The following is a 23,201-nucleotide window of genomic DNA, read 5'->3' on the forward strand; positions in this document are numbered from 1 at the left end:
TTTGGGAATCATTAGGAAAGGGAAAGATAATAAGACAGAAAATATCATATTGTCTCTATATAAATCCATGATACGTCCACATCTTGAATACTGTGGGCCGATCTGGTCACCTCATCTCAAAAGAGATATATTGGAATTGGAAAAAGTTCAGAAAAGGGCAACAAAATGATTAGGGGTATGGAACAGCTTCCGTATGAGGACAGATTAACAAGACTAGGACTTTTCACCTTGGAAAAGAGATGACTAAAGGGGGATATGATAGATGTCTATAAAATCATGACTGGTGTGGAGAAAGTAAATAAGGAAGCATTTAAAACAAACAAAAGGAAGTATTTTTTTCACACAATGCACAGTCAATCTGTGGAACTCCTTGCCAGAGGAAGTTGTGAAGACCAATGCTATAATGGGGTTCAGAAAAGAACTAGATAAATTCATGGAGGATAGGTCCATCAATTGCTATTATCCAGGATGGGCAGGGATGGTGTCACTAGTCTCTGTTTGCTAGAGGCTGGGAATGGATCACTTGATGATTCCCTGTTCTGTTCATTCCCTCTGGGGCACTTGGCACAAAACAGGATACTGGGCTAGATGGACCTTTGATCTGACCCAGTGTGACTGTTTTTATCATAGACTATCAAGGTTGGAAGAGACCTCAGGAAATCATCTAGTCCAACCCCCTGCTCAAGGCAGGACCAATCCCCAGACAGATTTTTACCCCCATTCCCTAAGTGGCCCCCTCAAGGATTGAACTCACAATGCTGGGCTTAGCAAGCCAATGCTCAAACCACTGAGCTATCCCTCTCCCCGTTATACCATAGATATATTCATTTGCAGATTATTTATTATCAGGGAAGAGCCTGAATCCATAAAGGTGGGAAGGGGCTGGGAGTCAGGACTCTTGGGTTCTATTTTTAGCTCTGGTAGGCGAGTGGGGTCTAGTGGATTAGAGCAGAAGGGGCTGGGAGTCAGGATTCCTGGGATCTCTTCCTGGCTCTGGGAGGGGAGTGGGGTCTAGTGGATTAGAGCAGAGGGGAAGAGAGCCAGGATTCCTGGGTTCTGTTCCTATCTCTGCTCTGCCACTGACTTGTTCTATGTTCTTGGGCAACTCACTTCACTTCTCTGTGCCTTAGTTTCTCCACCTATAAAAGGGGGACAGCATGGCCCTGCCTCCCAGACATTTGTAAAGCACACGGGGATGCTGTAATATTAGTCAGATCCAAGGCCAGCAGGGACTATTGTGATAATCTAGTCTGGCCTTTGGCCCAGCCAGGCGTGAGCCCAGGATGTGGAGTTTCCCCAAGAGTTGTTGGCTGCCCAAGCACCTAATGCAGTGAAAGGGAAATGATCTCAGGGCTGGCTGGCTTTGGCTGGGAAGATTCAGGATGCTGGGCCCGGGCCAGGCAGGCAGTAGTGCTGGACTCACATAGCACCTTTCTGCCAGGGATTGCTGGGCACTGCCCATGGGCAGGCAGGTATCAATCATCTGCTTTTACAGACAGTGAAACTGACTTACAGGGGACAAGTCCAGGGTCACAAAATGAGTTGGTGGCAGAACTAACAAGAGACGCCAGGAGTCACAATCCCCCCGCCCTGCCCTAACCCCCAGGCCACACTCCGCCTCAGAGCCAGGACTGGGACCCAGGAGTCCTGGCTGCTAGGCCCTGCTCCCAGGTGACGCCTTCAGTTTTTGGTTTCTGGCTATTTTTAAGCCACTCTGCAGGTTGTCCCAGGAAAGGAGATTTCCCTCTTCCTGGAGCCATCTCTCTCCGGACCCGGTGCTGAAGGGAGATGGTGCCTGCACAGCGACTGCTCAGCACTGTCAGGCCCTGAGGCCTAGTTAAAGAGATGCTGAGAGGTTCTTTGGTCTGGCTTCCCTGGGCTGGAGTTTCCCACCATGTCTCTTAATTAGCCCGGACAGGTTTCAGGAGGTTTTCTCATTAGAGCGAGAGCTCATTCTGTCAGCATCTGATACTCCCATCGACCAGGGCTGGGACCCATTCCAGCTAAGCACATCGATTCACAGCTAGCTGCACTCCTGTAGCCCTAGGAGTTTTCTTTCTGCCCCAGGAGAACTGCAAAGGCCTCCAGCTACGATCAGCTGAGCCGGAAGGACTGCGGCGGGGGGATTTTGATGTATGTTTTGTGGCTTTTGCCCTGATCCACACACCTGGAAACGCTGACTAGCAGGGCAGTAGGCACCAGGGCTCCTAGTTCTATTCCCTGAGAAGGGATGTTAACCACAGAACCCTGGCCAGTCTGCTACTCAGCGAATTGCTCTCCTCCCCTGTGATTGCTTGGACTGTTGTTACTGTCAGCTGTCCAACAACTGCTGGGCTCCGCCCTAGAGGTGGCTGCATTTCATGAGAGCCCGGTGGAAACTGCAATCATTCACAAGGAGAAAGAAGAGACGAGTAGGCTTCCAGCAAGTGGTCCATGAGTCTACTAGTGCCTTCCAGATCTTTAGTTCCAGCAGTAGCATTCGATACTCTTAGATCCACAGGTCCCAGGTGCAATCCCTGCAGATGGCCCATCCAGGAGCACTGTTACCTATAGCTCTTGCAATGCAGATCAGAACTAGCTTTTCGGCCCAGCATGCGCTGAGTGGGGACGCCCCGGACACTGTGTAAGGAAGGGAGTGCTACTCCAAGGGGCTGCAATGTAGCTAAACCCCTGACTGAGAGGGGTGCTCAGAGCAGCAATGACAATGGGGGTCTAAACCCGAACAATGTGATGTGACCCTGTAACATGGAGCCATGCAGCTGCCTCCCAGCCCATGGCAGCAAGAGGAGGTGGGGAGGGGCGCAGGAAGACGGAGCGTGGACGCTGGGCTAAGGGAGGCTAGAAGGCTGCTCGTAGGCAGTGTGGATGGGGTGGGTTTGGTACTGTTTGGGGGAAATGCGGGGGGTGGGCAGGGAAACCTTTCCAGAGACCGGGGTCAGCAGCAATAGTGCAGACCTTGAGAGAGGCTGGGGAGCAGGCAGCTGAGAGGCAGCAGTGGGCGGAGGTTAGAGATCTTGGATGTAGATGGGGACTGGGGTCATGAAGGCCCTGGGAGACCAGGGCAGTGATTTGGGTGGACAGGCCAGAAGGCAGCTGTGCCCACGTCAGAGAGCCTGGAGGGGGCTCAGGGAGACTTGGGGGCCCCTGTGAGCACACAGGTGATTCCGCCCAGGGCAAATGGAGAGAGCAGGAGACACAGGGCTGCATCAGGGGCAAAGCACCACGAGGGCTCAGGTCCCAGGGGAAGCTCATCCAGGGATCCCCAGCTGGGGGGGAGCTGTTTGCTGATGGCTCAGTCCTGCCCCTCCTCCCCCACTCCCTGTGGTGCATTAGATCAGCCCATCGGAGCACGTCCCAGGACTTGGCAAGCAGCCCCAGATCTCTAATGGGCATCAGCTGATTTGTTAGCCGAGACAGATTGGCCCATTAATCACATGTGGGCAGGCCAAGGAACCAGGGCCTGGAGCTCGGCTGGCGATGCCAGGAGAGGAGGGTTGGCTGCATCTCCCCTGCTTCCCCTTGGGAGGCCTGATCTGACGAGAGTGCCCACCTCAGCACAGGTCACCAGGCCGATCAGACGCCACAGCCCCCTGCGCTGGAGAGGTGCCCTCGGACGAGCGCCAGGCTCTTTGTACCGAGGACAGCTCAGTTGTGGGTGGAGCGCTCCCATGACTTTCGCCTTCCTTAGCTGCTCCTAAGCTCACCAATGGGGGCAGCTGAAGGACCCTCAAATCCCATGCCACAGCTGCCTGCTGAGCTCCAGAGCAGGTGTTGCAGAGATCCCCTAACTGGGCTGTGCACGAACTGTGCCGCAGTCCCAGAACTGCTTCTTCCCCGGAGCCCTCCCCAGGACACAGCTGGGAAAGGCCCAGGGAGCTGGGGGAGCTTTGTCTCTATTTGCACCATTACAGCCATGGCGTTTGGTGCTGCACATCCCGGCGTAGGGAAGAGCCCCTGTCTCAGGGAGCTTACAGTGGAAATAGACAAGCTCAGCACAAGGGAGCTGGGAGCCGGAGGCAGCGCAAGCAAGCCCCCGAGGTCAGCCAGCGACTCCTGGGCGGAGTCAGGAGTTGAGCCCCCAATGCCCGAGGCCCCGTGCTCTGCCTCAGCCGCAAGCCCAGCGCTCCACTCAACCAGGCTGGAAGTGCCGGGTCAGTTTGCTGCCCTCATACTGCTGAGCACAACAGAGCACCAAGCACCTGCCATGCACATCTATAGAACGACCGTTGTGTCAACTGAGCGTGCCCGCACCTCCCTCGTCCCGCCTTGTGGCCGAGCAGGGGACTCCAGTCTCCAGGAGTTTCCAGGCACCCAGCTCACCCCTCGAGCTACTGAGCCAATATCCTGTGGCCAAATGGGGAAGAACCTTTGGAAGCTGGGCGCCGTGGTCTCCTTAACCAACTGGCTGATCAGCCCTGGGCCAAGAGAGGATGACGAGATTCCTCAGCACGGCCTCCTTTATCTCTGGGGATCTCCAAAAATACTTCTAGCACCCAGATGCCTACCAAGTGCAAAGTGGCAGCCAGAGATGCTGTGCCCAGCTCCAGTCAGTCTGCAAATACAGCCGAGCAAAGATAAGTCCCCGCTCCCATGTCCCTCTTAGCACCTGCTGTATGTCAATAGCCTCACTGGCCTCTTCCTCAGGCGCTTCTTAGGGACCCAATCCAGAGATGTGCTGAGCACATCCAAAGGGGTGCTCAGCTCCCTGCAGGACCATGTCCTTAATGCATGTAGGAATTTATCCTTTAGGAACCATGTGCTACTGGCCAGCTCGGCTGGCTGCTCACAGCTGATGGCATTCCAGCCACCTAGAGGGCAATCGGAGTAAAGAAACACGGGGACGCTGTGTATGTACCTCAGCATGCTCGGGGATGGGCTCCGCAGGGCCCCGGGTAGGAATGCTGAGCTGCTCCAGGAGCAGGCCTGTCAGCCAGAAGGATGAAGAGAAGAACACAGCAGCAGAGACCACGGGGAGGCTCTGGCCCAGCCCAGCACCAGCTGGCAGTGGCAGGAGGCAATGAAGGGGCTAGCACAGGAGTGTTAGCTCTGGAAGAGCTCTCTGCCCGCTTGCATTGCCCTGGAGAGTGGTGAGAGAGCTTCGTTCTGGGGGGCTCTCAATACTCCCATCCCAGCCTCGCTGCAGGGAAAGGGGAACGAGCTCTGGCTGGGAAGAAACCCCTGCTCGGAAGATCCACCCACCCCAGGACCAACTTGAGCCAAAAGGAGTTGCTACAGAACACAGCGGCTATGGGAGCACAGGATCTGTGGGAGACAGCCCAACCAGAGTGTAGAACTAGACCCGATGAGCCACCAGGGAGATGGTCCACATGGGACCTAATCCTGGTAGGTCTTTTCTGTCTCTATATTATGATTCTAGGAGTCAGGCCATGGAGAGCTCTTAGCAGTGACCTTCAGTCCCAAAATCCACCAGCAGGGGGTGCTGCGGAGCACAATCCGGGGACACTGGCTGTAAGGGACTCCCAGGGACTCAAATACCAACCTCTGCCAGGAGGGGGCGCAAGAAGGGACTGGTGCAGGAGCGCTGGCTGTACGGGAAGTTCCCAGCTACTCCAGTGCCGGCCTCTGCCAGCAGGGGGTGCTCTGTTATTGAATCCCATGTGGAAGGGTCCGGACAAAGTGGAATTTTAAGGAAACAAATTCCACCTATGATTTGGGGCTAGGGGAATGATTTTTTGTTTTTCTCCTAAGAGTCAGGCTGTTATGGGGTAGTGCAAACAGCTGAGGAGGGGAACACAAAGGAAAGGGGGGTGGGGAATCCATCAGCCCAGGTCCTTAACAGAAAAAAATCAAATCTCAAATAAACAGGAAAAAAACCACTTGACATCACAGTTTCTTGGCTCCCCCACAAGTTTTTCTTTTTGAAAACCAAGGTCAAGTTGTACAGCTCCAGACAAAGCCCCTTCATTTTCTGATCCAGCGATTTCCATAGGAGAGGGATTCAGAATTAATTCCTTCGCTGGTTACAGTGGCAAATCAGACATCAATCACCATGCGAGGAACTCGGACACACACAAGAGACAGGAGGAAAAATTATCGGTCAGATCCTCAGCTGGTGTAAATCAGTGTAGCCACCTGTCACGAATTTACACAGACTGCCAGATCCTGCTCTCACGCCATTTACACCAATAACTACTCCAAAGATTTCTACAGAGTCACTCTTGATTTACACCAGAATCACTGAGATCAGACTCTGATCTCATGGAGCAGGTTTAACACCAGAGTAATTCCATAGCTATAGGTAGTGACGCGTGCCGGGGGGTGGGGGGGGGGGGTTCAGGTCATGAATGTGTTTGGAATCTGAAATTCTGCTCAAGTTCTCCCTCCTTCCCCCCCCCCGCAAGTGAAATGGAATCACTTATCCCAAACACTTCTTAAGAAGCAGGCTCTAGGTGAATTACAGCAGTGCGATATAATCACAGTGAATACAGGCAGAGTTAGAAAAACAGTCCAACTTCTGCGGAGCGGAAAGAATTTATTTTAATTTGATTTTTGTATCTTTTCTCCTTCCTGGGGCAAAACACCCCCAAACAAAAACAGCTTCCTGCCCAGCCACTGTTACAAGAGGAACGCACCCCATGGATTATATATAAGGAGCTAATTATCTGACTTGCTACACAATGAATGGTTGGGTGAGTTCTGCGGCCGGAGGCACTGCTAAAAGCAGGTGTGTGCTGAGTGCATGGCTGCCCTGGCGAGAGGATGTGGGCCTGTTTGGTGGGCGCTGAGGCGAGCCAGTGGAGAAATGCTCTAATCCTGCCTAGAGGCCCCATGGGGAGCTGCTCAGCTCTGGGGCCCTGCCAGCTCCAGGGTTAGGCAGTGCCCCTGTAGTTTTTCCTTACAGTAGAACAGAATCAATGGGCATCCTGTGTCTGATTTACAGCCTCCATAGACAGCGTTGCTACTCCCAGCCTTCGCGTGTCCCTTAGCTGCCTTAGACCTCACCCTCCTCCCCTGCAGCTCTCCCCATGCCAAGGACCCCTGAGCCCAGAACAGCGTCCCTGGAGAAATACCCCAACCACAGCTCCATTTGCTCCAAGTCGATATTACGGCTGAGGGATTGAAATCTGAGCTGGAGGCCGTGCGTGAGGCCAGCCCAGGCTGCTGAGAGATTGCAGAAACAGGACTAGGACCGACTGACACCCCGACTGTTTTCACGGCTGTTCTCAGACTAGCCTGAAATTCTCACACACACGTGTTCTAGAGCTGTGGCAGGGCCAAACACCTGATCCCGACCCTCCAGAACTTTGGGACGGTTCCAGGCCAGATCCCAGCTCTGCCGGTCTCCACACTGCACCGTTCTGCTCTTCGGTGGAGATGGCTCTCTGAGAGCAGGGGAGAGCCAAGGAGCATGGGGTTAGGAGGAATTTCATAGTTCTGCTGGGGATGGACCTTCCCTCAGTACTCAGGCTGGACCCGACATGGGTAGGAGATCCCAAAAAGCTCAGCTAGGGCCCACTGTCATTCCTCCCAGACCTCAGCACCTCTTGGGCCTCGGCTGCACTTATCAGCAGAAGCCCACTGAGTCCCAGCCCAGGCTGCAGCCTCCTGTCAGAGTGATAAGGCTCAGGCATGTGTTCAGTCTTGTAGGGGCTTCCCCAACACTCCAGGCGTTGGACCAGACGCTCAGCTGGTGTAAATCAGCGTAGTGATATTGATGTCAATGGAGCCGCAGTGCTTTACACCAGCTTTGTGGGTCTGGTCCATTGTGAAGCTCGCTCTTCGCTGGATTCGAGCAGCCTGATTCCTCTCTCACTGACACTGGTCCTACATGCGTGCGATTCCATTGACTGCACTGGAGCTACCAATGTAAGTTAGAGGAGAATCAGGCCCATAGATGTTGTCACCCTGTCTGCTCCCCTCGGCAGGGCTGCTACCTGTTTGTCCACACCCCCTGTTATCTCACCATCGCCGGCCCTCACCAGGCTACACCTGGAAAGGGAGGCTACAGCCCCCTTTCTCTGCTGCTTTTAACCAGGCTGTCATGGCAGGTTCTGTTTGGCAGCCCTGGGGACTGACGCCCTCTCTGTTTACAGCACGGGTGCAGCACCAGCAGGGCTAGCTACCCTGCCCTGTGCTTAGCCCTCTCCTGTGGTGCCCCTGTCTCAATGTGAGAGCGGGTCCAGACTCCATGGCCATTCTGCTGGGACTCCCGCCCGGGGACAATTAGCACCAGCAGTGCTGGTGGCTGTGGTGACGTGGACGCGTGTCCATTAGCGACTGGACTGAGATCTGCCAACCAGGTGCCAGATGGCATCAGCTTCCATCCACATCAGCGTGCACTGGATTGGAGCCTGTAACCAGGGGGCAGATCTCATTTCCAGTCCCCACAAGCCATCCAAACCCACAGAAAACATCGGGCTAGATCCTCAGTTGGAGTAAATCCCTGGAGTGACACCAAATCATGCTGCCCAAGGCTTTGCCCCAGTTAAATGACTCAGCCTGTCATAATCCTCTCTCTGGGCAAGGTGCTGGCTCCCCTTTGCCCAGGAGCTAGGTGGCCCCCAGAACAGCCAGCTTGCTTTCTATTGCTCCTCAGCTGTGATTTGTTATTAAAATCTATTAGCTTGGGGCATCATATATTATGGATTGGAATTTATATTCACCACAAGACTCTGGCAGCCCGCTTTTTCATTGCATCAGTGAAATAGCCTTTCCCTTCTCCCTGCAAGCAGGATCTCTCAGAGGCTCCTGGCAACATAGGAGCACAAGTTCTAGCGACTGTCAGCGGGTCTCGTGCTCCTAAGTCAAGGCATTTGGGAAACAAAACCCACTTCTGCAGCTCGGAGCAGCAATGACAAACAGCCCCAGCTGCTCTCACCTGCCCCAATGTTCCCCAGACAGCCCCTTCCCCTCCTCTCCACAGCTCCTGCTGCATTCCTGGCCTCAGGCTGCTTTGCCCACCAAAGTCACTGCCACTGCCTGCCTCCCTGACCCCTTCCACTTTCCCTGCTGTGACACACCCGGCCCATCCCTTGGGAATGCACCTGGGCGGGGTCCCTACTGCCTGAGAGATGGGGCTATTTAGGAAAGCTGGACGAGCGCAAGTCCATGGGGCCGGATGCGCTGCATCCGAGGGTGCTAAAGGAGTTGGCCGATGAGATTGCAGAGCCATTGGCCATTATCTTTGAAAAATCATGGCGATCGGGGGAGGTCCCGGATGACTGGAAAAAAGCTAATGTAGTGCCCATCTTTAAAAAAGGGAAGAAGGAAGATCCAGGGAACTACAGGCCAGTCAGTCTCACCTCAGTCCCTGGAAAAATCATGGAACAGGTCCTCAAGGAATCAATCCTGAACCACTTAAAGGAGGGGAAAGTGATCAGGAACAGTCAGCATGGATTCACCAAGGGCAAGTCATGCCTGACTAACCTAATTGCCTTCTATGACGAGATAACCGGCTCTGTGGATGAGGGGAAAGCAGTGGATGTACTATTTCTGGATTTTAGCAAAGCTTTTGATACAGTCTCCCACAGTATTCTTGCCAGCAAGTTAAAGAAGTCTGGGCTGGATGAATGGACGGTAAGGTGGATAGAAAACTGGCTAGATGGTCGGGCTCAACGGGTAGTGATCAATGGTTCCATGTCTAGATGGCAGCCGGTATCAAGTGGAGTGCCCCAAGGGTCGGTGCTGGGGCCGGTTTTGTTCAATATCTTCATTAACGATCTGGAGGATGGTGTGGACTGCACCCTTAGCAAGTTTGCAGATGACACTAAACTGGGAGGAGTTGTTGATACGCTGGTGGGTAGGGATAGGATACAGAGGGACCTAGACAAATTAGAGGATTGGGCCAAAAGAAATATGATGAGGTTCAACAAGGACAAGTGCAGAGTCCTGCACTTAGGACGGAAGAATCCCATGCACTGCTACAGACTAGGGACCGAATGGCTGGGTAGCAGTTCTGCAGAAAAGGACCTAGGGGTTACGGTGGACGAAAAGCTGAATATGAGTCAACAGTGTGCCCTTGTTGCCAAGAAGGCTAATGGCATTTTGGGTTGTATAAGTAGGGGCATTTCCAGCAGATCGAGGGATGTGATCATCCCCCTCTACTCAGCACTGATGAGGCCTCATTTGGAGTACTGTGTCCAGTTTTGGGCCCCACACTACAAAAAGGATGTGGATAAATTGGAGAGAGTCCAGCGGAGGGCAACAAAAATGATTAGGGGGCTGGAGCACATGACTTATGAGGAGAGGCTGAGGGAACTGGGATTGTTTAGTCTGCAGAAGAGAAGAATGAGGGGGGATTTGATAGCTGCTTTCAACTACCTGAAAGGGGGTTCCAAAGAGGATGGATCTAGACTGTTCTCAGTGGTAGAAGATGATAGAACAAGGAGTAATGGTCTCAAGTTGCAGAGGGGGAGGTTTAGGTTGGATATTAGGAAAAACTTTTTCACTAGTAGGGTGGTGAAGAACTGGAATGGGTTACCTAGGGAGGTAGTGGAATCTCCTTCCTTAGAGGTTTTTAAGGTCAGGCTTGACAAAGCCCTGGCTGGGATGATTTAGTTGGGTTTGGTCCTGCTTTGAGCAGGGGGTTGGACTAGATGACCTCCTGAGGTCCCTTCCAACCCTGAGATTCTATGATTCTATGATTCTATGACCAGCCCCGTGAGCGCAGGGGCAGCAACGCTCTCACAAACTGTTCCACATGTTCCAGCCACCAGCAGGAGACAAAGCCACACTTGGCTACATGGGCCGGCTCAGAACTGATGGGCTCCTGCCTCCTGCCAAAGGCTTTCAGGTCATTGCTCTGTCTAGTTCCCAGCCCTGCACCAGACCATGTGATCTGACAGCCCGCCTCCTACAGGAGAGCAGGAGCCCTACATGCCATGTGCTCCCTTGTCCAACCTCCCAATGAGGCCATCCTGCTAAAGGATCAGTGCTCAGAGGAGGGCAAACAGACACCGCTCACCCAAAACACAGCTGTCCTGTGCAACGGTAGAGTGACAGATGAGGAAACTCCTTCCTGGCCCCTGTCAGGCCCCCGTCCTTGGAATCTTGGCCATAGTCTGTTCTATTTAGATGCCAAAGCTGGAAGGGTGTGTGCCAAGGCAGCCATTGGTAACCTAGCGCACTAATGAAATGCCTCTCCTAATTCAGGGCACAATGGGAGAAGCCCTGCAGGCACAGATGGTACCTGCACGTCACTAGGTGTTGTGCAGTAGTGGTATTGAGTGGTTAGCGCAAGGGACTAGCATTCAGACCTGGACTTTCTGCCACTGAAAGGACCAGACCAAGGGTTGGCAACCTTTCAGCAGTGGTGTGCCGAGTCTTCATTTATACACTCTAATTTAAGGCTTCGCGTGCCGGTAATACATTTTAATGTTTTTTAGAAGGTCTCTCTATAAGTCTATAATATATAACCAAACTACTGTTATATGTAAAGTAAACAAGGTTTTCAAAATGTTTCAGAAGCTTTATTTAAAATTAAATTAAAATGCAGATCTTATCAGTTTAGTGTGATCCTTGCCCTTGCTTTTCCTTGCTGAGTTTTCCAATGTCTGGCACGTATTTGGATACTTTAAGCTGCACACAGGCTTCTGAGTGATCACTTGTTAACTGGCTCTGAGAGGGACAGAGGACAGATTTTGTGTGTGAAAATACCTGTTCACACAGGTATGTGGATCCAAATGCTGAAAGCATTGCAAACGCAAGTTTCTTCAAACAGTTAAATTTCACTGGCAGGGACATCCAGCAGGTCAAAACAGAGGCCCCATGATCTCTCTCGGTAGCTTCAAGTGCGCTCTGCAGATCCACAAACTTTGATGTCCACAATTCTGAGCTTTTTAACTGAATGAGTTGCATTTTGAAATCTTCAACACTCATCCACTGAAATACAGACAAATCCAAGTCACTTTCATTGAACTTTTAAGGTTTAATTAGAAAAGAAAGCATTGGGCCAAATCGCTGGAAATCTTGAAATCTGTCAGAAAATTCTGATTCCATGTACTTTCCAATGTCATCGACATTGACAGTGCAACGTGTCGATAGCTCTTTTATGAGTTGGAAGTAGCGGAAAGTAGAAGTTTGAATATCCCTGGAAAAAACTGCTAGTTTCACAACAAATGCTTTCCAGGCTTCGTAAAGATCCAGAACTGTTTGCCCTGCACCCTGGAGACAGAGGTTGAGTTCGTTTAGGTGAGCGGTGAGATCAGTTAGAAACATGAGCTTACACAGCCATTTGTCATCATCCAGTTCAGGGTAGTTTTGTTCTTTTTCTGACAAAAAGGCCTTGATTGCATCAAAACAGTTTACAAAGTGCACCAAAACCTTGCCACGACTTAGCCACCGAATGTTGCTGTGAAGTGGGATGTCGTTATAAGCACTGTCCATCTCTTCTAGCAGTGCTTGAAATTGTCTGAGTCAAAGCAGATCGAGCAACAAGGAAATTCACAATTTGCACCACTGTATTCATCACATTATTAAGCTCTGAATTAGAAATTTTAGCACACAGGTTTTCTTGATGGATGATACAGTGAAATTTGACTGTTGGATGGCCAATTTGATCTTCAAGTAACTTTACAAATCCCTTCTGTTTTCTGACCATGGCAGGAGCACCATCTGTTGTCACACACAATATTACTCTGATGTCAACTCCTCATTCTTCAAAATGGTTTACAAAAATTTCCAGTATATCTTCCCCGTTTGTTGTGCCATGCAGGGGTTTTAAGCAACAAAATTCCTCTTGGATTTCATCGGAAGCACAATATCTTGCAACAACTGCCAAACGTGGAACATCGTTTATATCCACACTCCCATCAACTGCAACACTAAACACTGCTATGTCTTTCAATGCAGTCGTCTGCTTTTCCTTAATGTTTTCTGCCATTTCACTTATGCGTCTCTCAACTGTTCTGGCAGAGATGGGCAGTTCTTTCATTCTAGATATGATTGTATCTTTATTTGGCAAATCATTGAACAAAATCTCCGAACTGCTGAGAAAAACTTTGTATATATTCCCCATCTGTAAACGGCTTTCCGTTTTTTGCAATGCACTGTGCAATCTTGTAACTTCCTTCTGTAGCTTGATTTTTACTTACACTTAAGCTTTTAAAAACACTACTTTGCTTCTCATAGGCTGCTACTGCCTTTTTGATCGATTCAGTCTTGTCTGCTTCGTCAAGAAAGGTTTTCTTATGCTTCGTTTCAAAATGTCGTCGAACACTTGACGTGTGACAAACAACACTTTCATAACAGAAAGCAGAAATAGCACAGTCCTTCTTTACAATAAATCCAAATGCATCTGTCCAAGCAGGCTGAAATGATCAGACATCTAGCTTCACTTTCTTAGGAGCTGCCATTTTGTCAAATGTTCCCTTCAACTCTCAGTGGGGAAAAAATGGTGATAGAAGGCAGGCACAAGGTCAAACGCAGCATAGTCTGACATAAGCAATTTTAAGATGGGGGTGCTGAGCTGCACCCAGGGCCGGCTCTAGGCACCAGCGTTCCAAGCATGTGCCTGGGGCGGCACTTTTCAAGGGGCGGAGCTCTGGCTTTTTGTTTGTTTGCTTGCTTTGGCAGCGGCACTCCGGCCCTCCTTTCTTAATTTATTTTATTTTTTATTTTATTTTATTTTTTTGCTTGGGGCGGCAAAAAACCTGGAGCCAGCCCTGGCTGCACCCCCTCTTGCCTTGTGTGCAACCCTCACTGTCCCAGGCTGGGGACAGTGAGCCACAGCGGGGAGGCTGCAGAGCAGTGATCCAAGGCCAGAAGCAGAGCCCAGGGTGGCCTGCAGGGACTCCAACCCGGAAAGAAGCTGAGCAAGGCTGGAGATCCAAACCCCGGCTGGCAGGAGGTCAGTGGCTGGAACCCCAGATCAGCAGCTGAGGTGGAGCTGGCGGCTGGTAGGGCTGAGCAGGGCCCGAGGCCTGGACCCTGTCTGGCAGGGGGCCTGCGCAAGGTGAGTGGGGCTGCGGCAGCGGGGGACCCCTGCTGGCAAGGGGCCAGCAGTGGGAACCCCCAGAGCAGCAATTGAGCGGCTCAGCCCGCCGCCGCTCTGGGGTTCCGGCCGCCGGTTCCTGCCAGCCGGGGTCTCAGCCCACTGCCAGCCTGGGGTTCCTTCACCCAGGCCAGCAGCGGGTGCTGAGTGGGACCGGCGGTGGGATCCTGGCTGGCAAGGGGCCAGCGGTGGAAACCTCAGAACAACTGCTCAGCCTGCCGCCACTCTGGGGTTTCCACCGCCGGCTCCTGCCAGTTGAGGTCTCAGCCCACTGCCAGCCTGGGGTTCCTTCACCCAGGCCAGCAGCGGGTGCTGAGTGGGACCGGCGGTGGGATCCTGGCTGGCAAGGGGCCAGCGGTGGAAACCCCAGAACAGCTGCTCAGCCCACCGCCACTCTGGGGTTTCCACCGCCGGCTCCTGCCAGTTGGGGTCTCAGCCCGCTGCCAGCCTGGGGTTCCTTCACCCAGGCCAGCAGCGGGTGCTGAGTGGGACCGGCGGTGGGACCCTGGCTGGCAGGAGCCAGCGGCAGAAACCCCAAAGCGGCGGCAGGCTGAGCGGTTCAGCCCGCGCCGCGTGCCATCAAAAATCAGCTTGCGTGCCACCTTTGGCACATATGCCGTAGGTTGCCGACCCCTGGACCAGACCCTCAATTGCTGTCAGTTGAAGTCAGTGGTTTTACACCATTTACACCAGTGAAGATCTGGCCCTCACTATGTGACCTCAGACGAGTCATTTCCCCGCTCTGTGCCTCAGTTTCCCCATTTGTCACTAGGGGTAGGAATCCCAGCCTGCGATCACAGCACTGGGAGAAGCAACACCAGTAAAGGTGAACAGGGAAGGCTGTTACATCCCAGGGTGTTATGTAAGCAAAAGCGACAGCTGAGCAGAATTCAGCAATCCGAGTTGGAAGACAGCACATCCTCAGTTAGGAGCCAGTATTTCCCATGGAGACACACTAGGCTTTAAAAGGGAAACACGCTTCCAACACAATGTGCTTTAAAAGAAAAACTAGTTATGTGTGTGAGCTGCTCTCTGATTGGGCAAGGCAGACAACACGTCCGTTCCTTACACCGCTCCGATTGCTGCATGGTAGTTCCAGCAGCCCAGGAACAGCTAATCCATCATGTGTGACCGAGAGTGGGGCAAGAAAGAGTCCCTCTGAATGTATTCAGGCCCCCAGTTAATCCCTCTTTAAAGCCATTTGACTCTGGCACAGAATGTCTATTGTTGATTGTTGCTAAGAAATGGGAAGGTCAGCAGCAAATGAGCCACTGTCATAGACAAACTGCAAAGCAATACTGAAAAGTGAGGGACAACTGACATGCTGGGGGCAGGAGGGATTGATGGCTGCACCTTCCTTGGCTTCTTGAGGACAGATAAAGGAAGCCTGAAAGGTCTGTATCTTTCTGTCTCTGTGTGTGTCAAGATGTGGGTGTCTGTCTAGCTGTGTGTTCTTTTTTTAAAAAAATTATCTTTCCCCTGCTTGTTTTTTTATTTGAAATTCAAGTCTTGTCTACCCTGGTTTTCCTGGATGTCTCTATGGACAACCAGAGAACTGGAAGGATTAAGTCATCACAGGTACCACTGAGCACTGAGAGGGGGAAGAGAATTTAACTCAGGCTACTCCAGACTCTTTGGGTGTTTTTTGTTCATACCTTGTTAACTCAAAAGCCTAGCACACAGTTGGGAGGAAAGCTCTCTATGTTAAAGAGCCAAACAACTCCGCCCTTTCCATTAAAGAGAAAGGTCACACTCTGGTCCTCCAGAGAAGACCTCCAGCAAAAAACATGAAAAACTTGATAGTAAAAACAAGTAGGGGAAAAAAGCTTTTAAAAAGTTCAGTCATTCTTTACAGATCATAAAGGTGCACAAACTATTCCTCCCCACAGAAGATCAGCACAGAATCCTGCTCCAACCAGCCCCACTAATCAGACTCGAGGATGGACTCAGTACAAAAATGCACTGAAATAATCTTTGAAAAAGTCTGCCTCCCCTCCTTCAATCATGGGAAGCCATCAACCTCAGCGGGACCTGGATTGGACCCCACATCGCTTCCTGGTCCACTGACTCCTTGACACTGTCAGCCATGTGCCTGGGATGTCACAGAGTGGTGCATTCGGCAATGCCCTGGTATGAACATGGCCCTCACACGGTCTAGTGAAGGTTCCTGTTACAGCTGGGCTCTAAAGGGTGACTCACGGAGAGAGGCTTGAAGGGACGGCGAGGAGCAGGCTGCTGCTGAACTGCGCGGAACTGGCTCCTGCTTCCTTGGAGCTCATCACAGTGAGAAGCTGATCACTAGAGCCATGGCGCTGGCAGAGCCTGCGCCAGCTAATCCACACCCTTCTGCCAACGCTCCTCAACCCCCATGACAACAGTGACTGCCAAGCCTGGGTCCCTTCACAGCTCTGCCAGTGCCCCTCCATCCCAACCGGCAGCCCCTGCTGCCCCAGCCCTGAGCTCCCCGGCCCAGCTCTGCCGGTGCCCCTCCACCCCCAGCCGGCAGCCTCCTGCTGCCCCAGCCCTGAGCTCCCCCGCCCAGCTCTGCCGGTGCCCCTCCACCCCCAACCGGCAGCCCCTGCTGCCCCAGCCCTGAGCTCCCCCGCCCAGCTCTGCCGGTGCCCCTCCACCCCCAGCCGGCAGCCCCTGCTGCCCCAGCCCTGAGCTCCCACGCCCAGCTCTGCCAGTGCCCCTCCACCCCCAACCGGCAGCCTCCTGCTGCCCCAGCCCTGAGCTCCCCCGCCCAGCTCTGCCGGTGCCCCTCCACCCCCAACCAGCAGCCCCTGCTGCCCCAGCCCTGAGCTCCCCCGCCCAGCTCTGCCAGTGCCCCTCCACCCCCAACCGGCAGCCTCCTGCTACCCCAGCCCTGAGCTCCCCCGCCAAGCTCTACCAGTGCCCCTCCACCCCCAACCGGCAGCCTCCTGCTGCCCCAGCCCTGAGCTCCCCCGCCCAGCTCTGCCGGTGCCCCTCCACCCCCAACCGGCAGCCTCCTGCTACCCCAGCCCTGAGCTCCCCCGCCAAGCTCTGCCAGTGCCCCTCCACCCCCAACCGGCAGCCTCCTGCTGCCCCAGCCCTGAGCTCCCCCGCCCAGCTCTGCCGGTGCCCCTCCACCCGCAACCGGCAGCCTCCTGCTGCCCCAGCCCTGAGCTCCCCGGCCCAGCTCTGCCAGTGCCCCTCCATCCTGACCAACACCCAACCAGGAGCACCTCTTGCTTTTCCAGTCCTCTGTCTCCGTACCAATAGCTCTGTCAGTGTCCTTCCTCTCGACTCACAGTCCCTGCGGTACCAGTCCTGGACCCCCCCGCGCACTCCGAGCACTCAGTGCTGACTCCGACTCCCCCTGCTTTTCCAGCCCTGGGCCTCAGCGTACCTGTGCGGATATTTCCCCTGCAGGCTCATGTCCACACTCAGCTTGTATCTAACCTGGGTTCCAGAGGCCAAGCTAATGGGGTGGGGAGTGACTGCCCCTCCCCAACACTTGGGGCTGAAGAGCCTCATAACAGGGAGTGGCCAGGCCAACCCTGAATGGCACGGTGACCCTGTGCAACAGACCGCAACACCCAGCATGGGGGGCTGGGCCCAGCCCCATGGGACAGGAACAAGTGCAGCCCGGTGAGTGCAGACCTCACTCGCTCTCCAGCCCCCCACCAATGACCCTTCGCCCCCCTAGCTGCAAAACCCGGCTCCTCCACCGTGGGGTTCAATCACCTCAGCAGTGAGAAGCAGCAAAACCTCCAGTTACAACATCCCAGCGCCTTGACACACTTAACACATGGGAGACAGCATTATCTAGTGGCTAGAACACTGGGCTGAGACTCAGGAAACCTGGTTCTCGTCACAGCTGGGAGACTTTGGGCAAGTCACTTAATCTCCCTGTGCCTCGGTTTCCCCATCTGTAAAATGGGGAAGATAAAACTGACATCCTCTGTAGACTGCTTGGAGATCTCAGGATGGAATGTGCTAGGAAGAGCTAAGGACTATTATCACTGAGCCTTGCTTGTGTAGATGGGACCATGACATGTTCCAGCCACCTTTCTCAACTGAGTCTGGGAACAGAGTCATTTTGCTAGTGCAGACAGGACCCAAGGTAGCAGTTTGATCCAGGCATCACCTGGAGGGCAGATTGCATGAATGGTGGACACCAGGGCCAGTGAACACCACTGGTGCAAGAGGGGCAGACAGTGGGAAAGCTGGTCAGGAAAAGGTTTCTTTTGCCCGTGAACAGTTTTGATGAAAAGGTTTTTTTTCATTTTTACCAAATTTCTTCTTTGAACATTTGTGGGGGATTTTGTCAAAAAATTGAAAACTGATTTTTCTGTACTTGGCAACTGAAAATTTAAACTTCCTTTGCCCAACCCCTCCCCCTCCCAACAATTTTGGGGTTTTGCTGAAAACCCCCAAAATTTAAACAAACCCAGACTCTCTTTGCAGAAATGTCCCTTTCCTTGTAACAGACACATTCCACCAAAAAATAATTTTGATAGAACATTTCTGACTAGCTCTGGACAGTATAAAACAGGAACCTGAGTCTCATATCCCTTCCGTAGCTCTCTCAATTGCTAGGCCACGTAAACTGAGCTCCCAGCAAGTCCCCGCTGCAGCACAGAGCAAAACCTCAGTGCTGGGATGCAAAGAATGAGCATAATCCTTAGCATCTCCACAGGGCTTTTCATCTTCAAAACACTTTATGGACATTGACTAATTAATCCTCGCAGCACCCATGCAAGGCAGGAACTCAGACGTACCAACCCCCAGGCATGGTGGGGAAACTGAGGCACAGAGAAGGTCTGGGACTTGTCCAAGGCCACACAAGAAATCAGTGTCAGAGCTGATAACAGAATCCAGGAGTTCTGAGATGATGATAGATAGATAGATAGATACATTAGATAGATAGATCACAAGAGCATCCTTCTACCTATACTGTGTCCTTCCAGATACATGTCTCCTAAGCCTCGCTCCACGCTCCATCTTCCAGGAATTTGATACATCCTGATGCTGCTCGGAAGGGCTGGCTCAGGGCAGGTGCTGGCAGTAAAGCCAACCCCGCTAGGTTAGTGGGTGCCCCTCTCACTGCAGTCTGGCTTATCTCCGCCTGGCAATGCCTGATACAAACACACGCCCAGGCAATCTCCAGCTGTAAGTGCAGGGAGAAAAACAACCAGGGGGAAGCACCTGCTGGGGCTTCTTGCAATGAAATATCAGAACCCCAGCCGCATGAGGAAAAGAACTTCCTGTGCCACTGTGGAATGAGGCGAGCTGGGTGTGGCTGGCCCAGGTTCCGGGCCTGATCCTTGGCTGGGGTAAGCCATAGCGGCTCCATCAAAGCCAATGGAGCTGCTCCTGTTTACACCAGCAGAGGATCTGGCTCACTCTCTCTCTTCTACACACATTTTTCCTTCTTTAATCCAAACCAGCGAAGGAAGAAAAGGCCTGTCTCTTTTTTAAGTAGCATTAGGAATAACGCTGCTTATTGAGCGTGGCACCTATATAACAAGGCTCAGAACAGAGCACAGCAGTTTAAGGTTCCCCATTTACTCCCTGCATGTTAAGTCTGAGGATAAACGCACTGGGGACAGACTGCTCTCCGGGAGTTATTGGTGTAAATCTGGAATGACTGGGCCCAATTCTCTCGTTTGCCCCAATGTCAATCAGGAGTTACAATGGAGTTACTCCAGATTTACACTGGGATAACTGAGATCATGGTTGGGATACACTGGCATAAATCTGAAGTAACTCCATTGCTCTGGATTTACACTGGCGTGTGACAGATTGGAATCCAGCCTGTACATCAGCTGATTGCTGAGCCTGTCAGCCAAACCCAGCACCTCACAGGGACACAGCTCCTGCTGGTGCCTGGCACACTTTGCCCGAATAGTCATTTGGTGCCCCCCCCACTCGCTCGCCCCTGGGGGAGGGGTCTGGGATGGAAATCTCCAGGAGGGTTCCCTTGTGATGTCCCCTTCGGGCTGAATGAGCCGGGGGCTGGCAGTCCCACACCCACATGATCCTCAGGAGGACTCCCAGGCTGCGCTGTCTTTGCTGGGAGATCTCCACAGAGTCAGTGGGGAGAGACCTTGGGCCAGATGGGAGCCCCTGGGTCTCTGGTGCCCAAATCCCCTTAAAAACCTGTCCCATGTGCCTCTCTCCTCCCCTGCCCTCCTCTGCAGGCTCCCAACCCCTCCTTTGGGGGGCTGCGCCCGTCCCCATGTGCAGGGTCCTCTGCACAGAGAGCTCGGGGACACATAGGGAGGAATCAGTTCGACCGAGTAAGTACTGCAGGATGGAGCCTGCACTAAAACTCCCACCCTCACCGGATCCAGGCCAGGGATCCAGGCTGCAATCCAGGTGACTGCTCCTGCCTCAAAGAAACTTCCTCTCCGATCCCATGCCATGGAGGGTGTGAATCAGAACACCCTGGGTGCCTGGCCCCGCTGCAGCCAGCCTGCTGGGTTTGCTTGCCAAGGCTGGGGGGGGAGAAGTAAACACTGCGGGGGAGCACGGTGCACAGCCTGGGGGGGGGAGCAGCTGTGCTAAAGCAACGGGGGCTGCTGCTGATTTCAACTCTGAGAACCACCATGTCCCCCCAGCCATGGCATCTCGGGGGAACCAACCCAGGACTGCCTGTGTCCTGGAGACAGCCCAGAGCTCCGTACTGCTAAGGAATAACACACACTGAGATGCACACCTAGTGAGTCATACTCACACACCCCACTACACACACATCCAGAGACACACAAACAGCGCTACACACACACCCAGAGACACACTAACAGCACTACACACACCCCACTACACACACACACATACACCCAGAGACACACGAACATGCTACACGCTCACACACCTCACTACACACACACCCAGAGAAACACGAACATGCTACACGCTCACACACCCCAAGACACACTCACAGCGCTACAGACACACCCAGGGACACACTCACACACAGAGCCAGCAGGGAGCAGTTTTGCCTCCGGAGCAGCTCCCTGCGTGGGGCATGGCCCTGGGAGCCCCCCGGCTGGCCCTGCCACCAGCCAGTTCCGCACCTGCCAGGACCCCCCGCCCAGGGGGCTGGACCAGTGTGTATAGCGGGGCGCTGAGAGCCATTGACCCAAACTGCAAAGCGTGGCAGGGATGGAAACCACTTCCCGACCGGGGTGCCGCACCCCTAGTGCCAGCGCCTATGGGGATGGCTCATTGCCCCACCCCCGCTCACCCCCAGCCCAGCGCCCCCCCTCGGCGAGCTCCCCCCCCCCTCGGCTCCCTGCACAGGCACAAACTTTCCGCCCCGGGCCCGCGGCAGCGCCCATCCCCGTGGCGGCGGGGCTGCCCGTACCTGCAGGAGACGGTGAGCTCCACCTTGGTGGCCGGGATGCTGCCCGCGATGGGGTCGAAGTCGCTCACCGAGGCCATGTCGCCCCCCTTGTCCATCACCTTCTCCATGGGCGTCCAGCCGCGCCCCCGGGGCCTCCCGCTCACAGCCCGGGCGCTGCGGGGGGCTCAGAGCCGGGCACCGAGCGGGGCATGGCCAGCGCCGGGCGCGCAGCCGGCTCCTGGCTCCGCCTGTACCACTGGCGGGCCGGCTCCGGAGCGCTCCCTGGCGGCCTGCCAGGCTCCGCCCCTCAGCCCCCGCCCCGAGGCGCTGCCCCCCGGCCGGGCCGGGAGCCCGGAGCCCTGGGCAGGGGCGGGGAGGAGCCTTTCCGGGGGGTGCCTGGGGTGGGGGTGTTGTGTGAGTCCCTGGGAGTGGTGCGCATGTGTGAGTGTCCTTGGGGGTCTGCCTTTGCTGGGGGGTTCCCTGCGCCCCTGGTTTGGCGTTGTGCTGGGTGCGTGCCTGGTGCGGGTTGCTGCCTGGTGGCCCAGTGTCCCTGTGCCTAAAGGTGGGAGCCTTCTGGCAGTGGGGGGTTGCTGTGTGCGTCGGCCTGTATGTTTGGGTGTTTTGAACCGGTGGTGTGCTGTGTGTGGCTAGTGTATGTGGGGGGGGGGGGGGGGGCATGTCAGTTTGGGGGGTGTATTTGGCATGTCACAGGGGTGCGTTTGGTGGGGGGGGTGCGTTGTGTGTTTGTGAGGGTGTGTTATGTATGTGGGGAGGGTGGCTGTCCCTGTGTGTGTGCATTGTGTGTGTGTCTTTGCAAGAGGAATGTTATATATGAGGGAGGCGTTGGTTGTGTATATTTTCACATCTGTTGTGTGTGTGTCTGTGTGTGTGTTGCTACTGAGAGACAGGAAGCGAGGTGCATTAAACCAGCCCATCAGAGAACAGGCCCTGCCTTCCATTCCCCCGACCCCAGCACCAAACACACTCAGAGCACAGGGCACACGCATGTCCTGCAAACTGCGTCCAGCCTTGGTACTGGGCCTTTGGCTCAGGGGCTCCTGGACTGTCTCCCACTGAACTCTTGCTCCCCAGATCTTCACTCTGGTGGACAACTAATCCCACGGACTGCTAGGAAGAGCAAAAGGAGACTAGCAAATCTCCCCACTGACTCAAAGCCCAGCACGTGAATTACTGGATGTGGGGGTTGGTCCCCAATCACCTGCTTTCTTTCTGTTGCCCACTCTGCTGCGAGTAGGGCCAGAGCAGCAAGAAGCCGCCCAGGCTGAAATCCCGGTAACTCTAACCGAGTAAGGAGTGCAGGGCAAGAGGGAACGTGGCAGCGTAGGCAGGCCCAGACTCTCAGCTGGTGTAAGTGGAGCGACACTGACTTGCACCAGCTGAGGATCTGGTCCACTGACTTTCATGGGACCACTCCAATGTATGCCAGCTGTGGGGCTGGCACCTACTTTCTCAGAGGCTTCCCCACCCTGGGGTGTCTGGGCCAAACCCGGGAAGCACTCGCTCCTCCGAGGAGCTGCCAGAGTCAATGGAGCTGCTCACATAAGGGAGGAATGTGCAGGTGTGTTGTCTAAAAGTGCTGACGTTTTGTGGGCCCAATCCTGCATAGCCTTATGCCAGTAGTCCCATTGGGCCCGATTCTCCTCTCACTTACCCTGGCATAACCCCATTGATTTCAGTGCTGTTACTCCTGATTTACACTGGGGGTGAGAGCATTGGGCCCACTGGGACTATTCACAGGAGCAAGGCTCTCCAGGATCCGGTTCCATGGGGGCTGATGGATGTGAACCTCTCGGGCATGTTTTATTCCTTTTGCCTGGGAAGAAGCATTGCTGAGATCAGAGGTAGCAGCCCTGGGCTCTGGATCTCACACCTATCCCAGCAGCTCCCAGTTCAGGATAAAGGCCTTTACGCCAG

At 54.0% G+C, this 23,201-nt stretch overlaps 1 protein-coding gene across 1 annotated transcript in view; it reads right to left on the bottom strand.

The window, feature by feature from the left end:
- LOC123370362 (copine-5-like) overlaps nucleotides 1-21,419 on the bottom strand; it is a 194,236-nt gene extending 172,817 nt beyond the window's left edge. The window contains exon 1 of the mRNA XM_045016877.1: nucleotides 21,288-21,419. Coding sequence (XP_044872812.1) covers nucleotides 21,288-21,394 — 107 coding nt within the window. The 5' untranslated portion in view covers nucleotides 21,395-21,419. The remainder of the gene's footprint in view (nucleotides 1-21,287) is intronic.
- Between the last annotated feature and the right edge of the window lie 1,782 nt (nucleotides 21,420-23,201).

Source organism: Mauremys mutica, chromosome 4, assembly GCF_020497125.1.
Source record: "Mauremys mutica isolate MM-2020 ecotype Southern chromosome 4, ASM2049712v1, whole genome shotgun sequence".
In the NCBI taxonomy this organism is placed as follows: Eukaryota; Metazoa; Chordata; order Testudines; family Geoemydidae; genus Mauremys; species Mauremys mutica.